General features: G+C 54.0%; 1 protein-coding gene across 1 annotated transcript in view; it reads right to left on the bottom strand.

Annotated features, from left to right (window-relative positions):
• Positions 1-2,123: 2,123 nt before the first annotated feature.
• Muc5ac (mucin 5AC, oligomeric mucus/gel-forming) overlaps positions 2,124-9,549 on the bottom strand; it is a 32,347-nt gene continuing 24,921 nt past the window's right edge. Inside the window, 17 exon segments of the mRNA XM_051145113.1 lie at positions 2,124-2,559; positions 3,067-3,175; positions 3,275-3,332; positions 3,517-3,636; positions 4,028-4,126; positions 4,206-4,328; positions 4,883-4,920; positions 5,147-5,251; positions 5,588-5,750; positions 6,385-6,416; positions 6,558-6,658; positions 6,756-6,846; positions 7,437-7,615; positions 8,108-8,309; positions 8,498-8,681; positions 8,788-9,038; positions 9,367-9,541. Coding sequence (XP_051001070.1) covers positions 2,277-2,559; positions 3,067-3,175; positions 3,275-3,332; positions 3,517-3,636; positions 4,028-4,126; positions 4,206-4,328; positions 4,883-4,920; positions 5,147-5,251; positions 5,588-5,750; positions 6,385-6,416; positions 6,558-6,658; positions 6,756-6,846; positions 7,437-7,615; positions 8,108-8,309; positions 8,498-8,681; positions 8,788-9,038; positions 9,367-9,541 — 2,313 coding nt within the window. The 3' untranslated portion in view covers positions 2,124-2,276.

The following is a 9,549-nucleotide window of genomic DNA, read 5'->3' as shown; positions in this document are numbered from 1 at the left end:
TACCACTGGAGGTAAATAGCCCAAGCAATCAGGGAAGCTGTAGAACTCGCCTAGGGGAAGCTGTAATCCTTAATATCTTGATGACAGGACTTTTCTGCCTGAAACCCAACGCCAGGCAAATTGTAAGGCCTGCCATTAGAACAAAAGCCTTTGTGGCCTAGGGGCCTGATAGGGACGGGATCTGTCTCTGATTTCCTATACTTGAAGACTACATTCAGGCAGGGTGTACCTGAAGGTGCCTTGGCAACCAGCCCAGGCCTTGACTGGCAGGGCAGGCAGGCAGGTGGAAGGACTATAGTTCCCCAACTGAACCCAGAGCTTGCCTGTCTAGGGAGCATGTTCGGGAAGAGCCAGAGAGCTGTCCTCACACTCTCCCTTAGACCCTGCAGCCCTGAGGCTCTGGGAAATACCTGTCCTCTCTAAGGCTTTGTGCTGTTCTCAAGGGACAGTCCAACCCAAGAACAAAAGCCCAGATCCAGAGCATTACAAAGGTGCAGAACTGGGCTTGCACCACCTTGTGGTAGCTTTGAGGAACACAACTGGACTTCCAAAAGCCAAACTCCCAAGTGAAGGCTTGCAGGCCCCTGGGCCCCAGACCAGAGCCAATCGAGCCAGGTTCTGCTATCTGAGGCAACATGAAATAGAAGCAGTGGACATTGAATTCCCAGAGAGTGGGCTCGGATACATGAGGCTGTGTTCCCATGTACACACTATGCCGGCCACCAGCATGCTTCCTTGCGGAGTGAGACAAAGACCTACATGGGAGCCATGTTCCTCCCTCGTGCCACAGCAGAGACATTTAGACAGAATCTGACTGCACCTGACTCTATTCGGTCCACACATGGTCAGCGACCACGGGCGGGTCTGAGGCCCCCACCCTGAGCTCCAGGATGCCTCCAGGGACCCAAAAACGTCTAGCTGTTTATCTCCTGTCCTGTCAGGTTGCAGTTCTAGCCTCCTAGCAAATGTCTGGGACCAAAAGGCTGACATTTCACCCACCGGTGCCTGCTCTAGAAATACTTGTCCTCCTGCCCTCCATGTGTCTGCCCTTGATGAGGTCTGGAACTCCTGAGCGCCGAGGTGTGGTAGGTGTATGGGCTGCCCATGGGCTGCTCAGCCTCCACTTCAGGCCTTTGTGGGCACTGGGACATCCAAACTTGCTTAGCTCAGCCTGGGTGCCACCAGGTCCCTCTCATTCATTCATAAATTCATGCACTCATTCAATCAGCAACTTGGCCATCCATGCCTTCGTGCACTCACACATTAATCCACTCATTCATTCATTCATTCATTCACTGGCCACTCACTCATTTACTCACTTTCTCACTCACTAATTCATTCACTCATTTATTCAGTCATTCATTCACCTACTTCCTAGTTCACTTACCCGTCCACTCAGTCCCTTGTGCATTCAATCACTCCCTCCCTCATTCAAATGCTTTGTTACCAGTGCACTAATTCACCAGTTCCATCGGTCACTCACTTATCCACTCATTCATTAATCTCCTCAGCCACTAGTTCATTCACCCACTCGCACACTCATTCGCCCACTAGTTCACTTCCTCACTTCCTCATTTATCCACTCATTTTCCAACTCATTCAGTCACTTCCCCATTCACTAATTCACTCTCACCACCACCCCTGCCCCCTCCACATTGTCCTCTCCCAGGATGCCTCTGACTCTGAGCATCAGCTAGGCTCTTGTTAGCTTCTGTGTAGTGACTGTCACCCTTTGGGACAAATCCTCTCAGCAAATAGAGGCAGAGGACTCCCCAGTGGCGCTCACTGGGCTGCCAGGGCCCTAGTGAACAGCCTGAATATAAGCCCTCTGGAGTTCAGGCTTGTCAGTTCCTGTGTCTATGGACATGTTTTGTTTTGTTTAAGGAAGCACACACACACACACAATCCACAAATGCTCTGAGTGTATTTATAAAACATATTGGTCATTTCCTGAGGCATGGGGAGGGGCACAGGTGCAGGGCTGAGGTGAGAGTGAGGCCAAGCATCTGATGCCTGCGTCCAAGTGACTGTCATTCATGGAACCCTTTGGCGATAACAAAGTTCTTTCCAAAGGAGCCCGTGACCCTCATGCTCCTAAGTGGTGGTGAGTAGAGGCCTCTCTCGCCTCCAAGAACAGCAGAGGTTGATGCCATCTTGAAGAGGAAGTGGTGGGTAGGTAGAAGGTCTGGAATTCAAGTCACTTGGACAAAAGCGCATGCCCTGCTGGCCTCGGGAGGACTTCTCGGTGGTTTGTTGGGACAGCAGTGCAGCTCAGTTTACTGGGAAGGCTCAAGAGCCTCCTCGCTGGCCCTGAGTGCTGACCACTGGTCATGTTCCTTACTTTCTCTGGACTTGAAATCTGGTTCTGTGGACTCTGAGTGGCTTGTGTCACCTGGAGCATGGCACAGCTGGCCCAGGCAGCCACACTTCTCAACCTGGGTATAGCTGAAGGTACGACTGGAGCCGTCATCACAGTGCAGAGTCACATTCCTCTGCGAGGTTTGCAGCTCCTGGCAGCACTCGCACTTGTGCTCCACCGTGTTGGCCTCCAGGGAGTACCTGTGGAGAGAGCCGCTCAGCACCAGGCCTTGCAGGAAGCTGCCTGCACCTGCCACAGGCCCTGAGTCCAGCAGGCACAGTGCTAAGTTCCTGAGGTCCTTGTCACCCTGTGTTCAAGACCCTACTGGCTAACTTGCCAATTGCCCCGGGGGGCAAATGTTTCTGCCACAGCTACCCTTGGCTACCAGGTGGTCTTAAGTCTGTAGCCGGATGCCCAGCAAGACATTAATGAGTAATCAGGGCTGTGTCTCTGAGATACTTCCACAAACAGAAATAGTGCTTTAAAAGTAGTCAGTATACCCCAAGTGTCTTGGAACCCTGCTGACACTACCCTGAGATTCCCGAGTTATCATAAGAGTCTCCTCTAGGAGCCCCATACCCTCTTTCTCATCCTCTGCTTCTGCCCTGTCCTGCTTCTGGGTCTGAGTGCACCATATACCCCACTCCACCCCACCCCACCAACTGCATCTCTGAACACTGTCCCCTGGGGCTCCCTGAGGCTCGTACATAGAGGTGCTGTCACCGCAGTTGCCCTGGCAGTAGGAGAGGCTCACTGGACCCTCAGAACGGCAGTTTTGTTGACGGATGATCTGCTGTCTTTCATGTACTGTGCATTCTGAGAGGACAGGAAGTGAGACAGAAGTCAGTGTCTGTTCAGTAACTCCCTGGGTGCTCAGGCTGGGATTGATCCCTTCTTTGTCAGATCCCTACTCACTCTGCTGGAGCATGACACAGTCATAGCAGCAACCATCTTCTCTCAGCCGAGCCTGGTCCTGTGCCAACAATGGGCCGTTGTGAGTGCCAGCGGCAACGAGGCATTGAGAAACGGAGAAATGAGACACGAGCCCAAATGCACACACAAAGATTAGGGAGCCTCTCCACTCGAGGGGATAAGCCTCCCCCCCCCATCTCCAGGTGAGCTGCCTCCTTAGCTGGAGTGGGGAAGCCTCAACTTACCTGCGGGCAGTTCAACTTGGGGCACTCTCTCTTTGTCGTCACAACCACGAACATATCTTGGAAGATCTCACACTTATGAGTCACACATGGGTTCCCAGGTTCTGGCCAGGACTCACCAGGCTGAAAGGAGGCCCAGCCTCAATAGTGAGTGCCCATCCTCTGTCTCCCCACAGAGAGACACTGGCATAGGCCAGGTATATGTCTACCAGATTTAGTTTCCCGGGTGCCCCAAGGTTCTAGGACCTTTTTGTTCTGGAATCCCCGAGACCCTGCCTGGTGGTCCCCAAGTCTCCAGGATTTAGGCCAATCAGGGTCCAGTGCCCCCAGGACCCTGTTTGCTCAGTTCACAGATGCTTTCCTTTTCATGCTTTCTGTATGTGGGCCAGGGACGTTGTAGTTCTTTGGGGGGGGGGGTTGTGGCTTTGACCCGCGCTGTGTGGAGCCTTTGCAGAGCCTGTGGTCTGCCGTTCCCTGCATCTCTCCTCCCCCTAGCATAGTCCCAGCTACTCACAAGGTAGTAGTACGTAGAGTTGTTGTTGGTTTTAAAGGGGCAGGCCTTCGGCACACAGTGGCCACAGCACTGCCCTGGCTTGGCCTGGTACTCAAAGCCCTGCAGGAAGAATGGTGTGCTGCCTGAGTTCAGGCCATTGGGACAGGGTGCTGAGAGCAGAGACGGGACCAGTGCTCACCTTAGCACACTGGGTGTTACAGAGCTCAGTCTCACAGTTGACCACAAAGACACCTAAAAGGGGATTGCTGGACGCCTCACACAAGCATGTTTCACATAAGCTGGAGGAGACCACGGCACCGGGCTAGAAAAGTGAGAGTTGGGCATTAGTGGGCTCAGGGGAAGAAGACTTCCCTATATGGTGACCTGTTGGTTGCCCTGGCAGCCCACTAAGCTGACCCATTGCCTAGAAGATGATCCTCGGTGTTACCTCATCATGAAGAGACTGTAATTGAGGCACTGTCACAGGGTAGAGCACAGACATATAACTGTCTCTATGTCAGGTGACCCAAGAGACCACGCACTGGCGTGGGCAAATTACAGATAGGGGAGGTGTGGTGCAGGCATATCCAGTATGATTTCAGAGGGTATCAAAGCTGCTAGAATCCTGATGGCCCCAGACTCCAGGTATTGGCAGCTTCAAGGAGACGGGAGCCAACTTTAACTGCACTGCTCTGAACTATGTCTACAGAGGCTTGGGTCACTGATCTGGGCAGGAGCTCTGTGCCAGGGTCTATAGAGGCTCGAGAGCTCCTCAGCTTCTCAGCTGTCCACCTGAGCTCCAAAGGGCTGGTGGGGAGCCCCAAGTGGGAATTCAATCCCTGTAAGCTATAAGGCCTGAGCATCAGTGGTTCCTACCTGATAGACAGTTCCGTTGACTTCGCAGCCCTTCCAACCTGTCCAAGAGACACATTGGCTGTAGCCTGGGCCTTGCAGGGCACAGCCTGACCGCTGCACCAGTAATTCCTGCTGCTAGATACTGGCACACATCAGGCTTCCTTCACGCCAAGGGCTCCCCCGGAAGCAACCACCCATCTCCGACCACCAGTGGCTTCATCTGCTTGTCCCCCTGGGAGATTTCAGGCCCTGGTGTGTCTTACTGCAAGGGCCAGGGATACTCACTGCTGCAGTTTTGTCTCGGGCAGCAGGCTCCCTCCTCATACGTGACCATCAGGCTAGAATTCTCCGGGCAGCGCAGAGGAGGAGGACAGTAGCTCGAGTTGCAGACTGTGGGTAGAGAAAACTGTCAGGGGCTGGGATCACTCTGGATCTGCTTCTTTTCTGCTCCAAGGGACTACCCCACCACAGGATGTCATGACAACATCCAGAATCCCACAACCAGCCTCTTCAGGCTAGGCAAAGGAGTCCCCACCACACACACCAGAAGAACACATGCTAGGAGGTTGCCAGGTCAGAACACAGCAAGGTCCCTATAATCAGGCGGTGTGCAGAGCCTGGGAGACCATGGCTTCTCCTCCCAGCCTCCTGGTACCATGCTGACGTGGTACACTCATGACTCCCCAAGAGACAGTCCTACCCATGGAGACGGTAGCAAAGGCTCACCACAGCTGAACCGGGGACAACACTGGCCAGCCTCCAGGGCTATAGGCACTGGCACCAAACCAGGCTCTGGACAGGTAGGCTCTGGGCAGGACTTCCTTTGGCAGGTCAGGGTGGCATTTTTGCAGATGCAGTCCTGGCAGTCGATGCTGATGGTACGGCCCGGCTGTGGGAGAATGATACATGAACCTAACCAGCAAGTGACCTGCTCAGCCCAGGGGCAGCCACAGAGAAGCCTCATAGTCAGGTCCCAAATGTGCTGAGGGGCTGTGCAGCAAGCCTGGGAAAGAGGGCTTCAGAAGTGCAAAGCCTGAGGCGCTGAAGGCCAGGCACAGAGGCCAGGAGCAGAGTTGGGAGAGGGAGAAGGTGCACAGCCTTTCCCCGACACCTCATCACATGCCTCTTCAGGATAAAAGGAGCCCCAGGAAGGAACAGGGCTGACCAGGCCTCATGAGACACCCTGCAACTTCAGAACACAGGCAGAGCACGCCTTCCTGGATCCTGATTAACTGCACTGCTCTGAGCTGTGTCCGCAGAGGCTTGGGTCGCTGATCTGGGCAGGAGCTCTGTGCCAGGGTCTATAGAGGCTCGAGAGCTCCTCAGCTTCTCAGCTGTCCACCTGAGCTCCAAAGGGCTGGTGGAGAGCCCCAAGTGGGAATTCAATCCTTGTAGGCACTCTCCCTGCCTTCCTCTGGCCTTTCCTACACGCAAAGAGCCACACCCTAGCCTTGCACTGCCTTTGTTTCCAGAACGTCCTGCCCCAAGCTTTTGCCCCAAAGAGCACCACCATTTATACCTACCTCCACGGGTTCCCCATGAGGCCCCAGACACCCTGTAAAGAGAAGTCCTGTCATTTTGGGTGGCCACAGGGACAGGGGCAGGAATAGTACCCATGTTGGCCACCGTAGTGGGATCTGGGGTCAAGCCACATCCTGCCCTTCCAAAACCACACTCCATGCCCTTGGGGACATACACTGGCAGGAAGGCACGCAGATTGAATCATTAGTACTGAGAAGTATCATGTTGTCTGGACAGAAGCAGCCCTCTGTAGATGAGCCAGCCTCTTGAAGGATCCTGTGAGAAGCAGAAAGTAAGAAAGAATCCAGCCTAGGAGAGCCAAACACCAGACTTGGGTACCCAGGGTTCATCAACCCTGTGAGCTGACACTTACAGGCTAGTGCTGATGTCATCATCCCTGTGACAGTAGTAAGGGTTTGATGGGCCACAAGGCTGGTATACTTTGTTATCGGGGCAGGTGAATGCTGCATGGAGAGAGAGAGAGAGAGCCACACCTGAGACGCCATCTCAAGGCCCCACTTCTGGGTTCCTCCAAGGCCCAGCCATTGTTGAGTGCTGACAACAGCTCAAAAGCCTTCAGCAACTATCTGTCTACAACCTCCCATCCGTCCAGGTCAGTGGCTCTCAACTTTTCTAATGCTGCGACCCTTTAATATAGGTCCCCATGTCCACCCAATTATTTCATCCATAACTGCAATTTTGCTACTGTTATGAATCATAATGTAAGTATCTGATATGCAGGATATCTGACATATGACCCCTCCACCTACCGGTTGAGAACCACTGGCCCTACTGAGAACAACAAGCTCTCAGCTCTATTGCTTGTCCAGGACAGCCAGCACCGTAGGCCCCAAGTCCAAAGATACCTCAACTTGACAGCCCCCTTTCTCACAGACAAGCCCAAAGCCTTTCCCTCCAGGGAAGACTGCCCCCCCCCCCCCCCCCCCCCCTCCCGCCTGCTGGATGTCCTTCTCCTCACTCAGGCCATCTGCCTAATGCCTCTAAATCAATCCACACAGCAGAGGACAGGAAGGTGACCTGGCTGGGCACTCACGACAGGTGTTGTTTGTCTTGCTTCTCCAGGAGATGCACACGCCACGGGCTGCACAGAGTGATGCGTAGAGCTCTAGGCCTGAGCAGACCACCTCCAAGTCCAACACGTGGCAGTAGTCGAAAATGCAGCCGTCATAGAACGGTATTGGAGGGATGACATCGTGGCAGGCCTGGAAGACTCTGTGGGTTGGGCAGAGACAGACACAGTGGTGTGTGGATCCATTCCACTCACAGCTGGGGCTTCCGGATCTGTGATGACCCCTTGTAGGTGAGGTCCTGGACTATGACTCAGCAATATGAGCCTGTCTTCCAAGCCAAGGGACATCGCCTCTGTGTGTGCCAGGGAAGGTATCAACCAGAGCATTGCTTCCTCCAGTGCCTCTGCCCCCAGCCTCTCCTTCTTCTGAAACCCTAGGTATTGCCCAGGTGCAGGCAGTGACTGATGCCCATATCAGTGAGAGGAACTGGCAGAGGACTTCAGAAATTAGCCAACCTGGCCACAGCTAGCTCTGCAGGAGCATTACAGCAACAACCACTATCTGACAAAATCCCCAGAGACATTGCCCAGAGCTGGAATAAGGCTGGTCTCATTTTTCTCAGAAGCCTTTTTAAGGACCCAGTAGCTTTTGGCAGAGGGGGCCAGCAAAGCTACCCCATTTCCTGGAGTCTTACTCGCTTAGGATGAGCTGACAGATTGGCGATGGTGGGCACAGGACAGGTGGCGACTTAGGTACCACTGAACTTGGTGTTGGGTGAGGCCCTTGGCAGAAAGGCTGGTTGGGCACCTTCCAGTGGAGGGACATCTCAGAGCATGAGGAGGCTATTGCACCTCCAGGCAGGCGACACTCATCCTTCTTGTCGTTGGTACAAGTGCCTACAGATGAGACAAGGGTCAGGCAGCTGGGTGGCAGAGCTATGCCCAGAGCACTCTTGCTGAGGTTCAGAACTGGCACCTTGTCTCACAGCCACCCCAGAACAATCAGATGTGTGCATGGCCTGAAGTCCCTCTAGACCCTGGGGAGGCTGCCCTAGCAACCACACAATATCCAGGGTGGAGCATACCGCATTGGCCCTCTGTGTTGTTGGCAAACAGGTTGAAGGGCACCTCGACAGAGAAGATGAGGCCTGAAAACATGACTTGGACACCAATCTCTTGGATGGTAACGTACATCTTGATGCCCACACTGGAGGTGACAATGCCATTCTGCTGGAAGCCAGGACTGACTACCTTGTTGTTGAAGAGGATCTGGATACAGAGAGCAGAAGAAAGTTTAGGATGAGAGTCCCTATGCCAGACCAAGCCTGCCACAACACACACACTCCCACACACACACATATGAGGGCATATCCACCTGGTTAGTCATGACCCCGCCAACTGGCCTGCGGGTCAGCACCACACGGTCCTGGTGGTACTCGACAATGATGGACTGTGGGCAGGAAACGTTGTCTCCCAGGTCACAAAAGTAGTTGTCAATGAGCACACGGAAGGGTCCAAACACAGGCACAATCTGCTGCACCAGCACATATGTGCAGTTATCCAGGAAAGTGTAGTAGGTGCCATCAAATGTGATGTAGTGCGGGTCACCCCAGCCGCTGCAAACACCTGTGGGTTCCAGGTCACTTAGAGCAGGGCCTCCATACCACCTGATGAACTGGCTCTCACCCAGCTGGCTCAACCTCTCCCCCATTGCTTGCAAGCCAGGAACTCCTGAGACTACTGTACCCTTGTGACACACACAGATGGTCCCTTCAGCCTCTGCCTGGCAGGTCCTTCATAAGACTGTGAGACACAGAGGACCCTCCTCTCCTCCCACTGGGCTCTATGGCTCTGTGACTCAGTTCTGTCCACTGGGCACACCGGGTCTTTCCTGGTGTCCACGCCATTCTCTTCTCTGTCATGCTGCCCCTTGCTGAACCCTCTTCCCACTCACACTGGCACTGGTAGTGCTGGCAGCAACCATCCTGGTCATCCACTTTCAGGGGTGGGTAGCCATTGGCGCAAGATGGTGCCTTCACCTCTGGGCACTGGCGTGGGCTCAGAGAGATGACATTGTTGCCCTCACAGGTGGCTTGGGAACAGTTAGGCATGGGCCAGGTCTCCCCTTTCTGCAGAA

This window comes from Acomys russatus, chromosome 5 (assembly GCF_903995435.1).
Source record: "Acomys russatus chromosome 5, mAcoRus1.1, whole genome shotgun sequence".
Classification (NCBI taxonomy): domain Eukaryota; kingdom Metazoa; phylum Chordata; class Mammalia; order Rodentia; family Muridae; genus Acomys; species Acomys russatus.
This window is presented reverse-complemented; position numbering and strand designations above follow the sequence as displayed.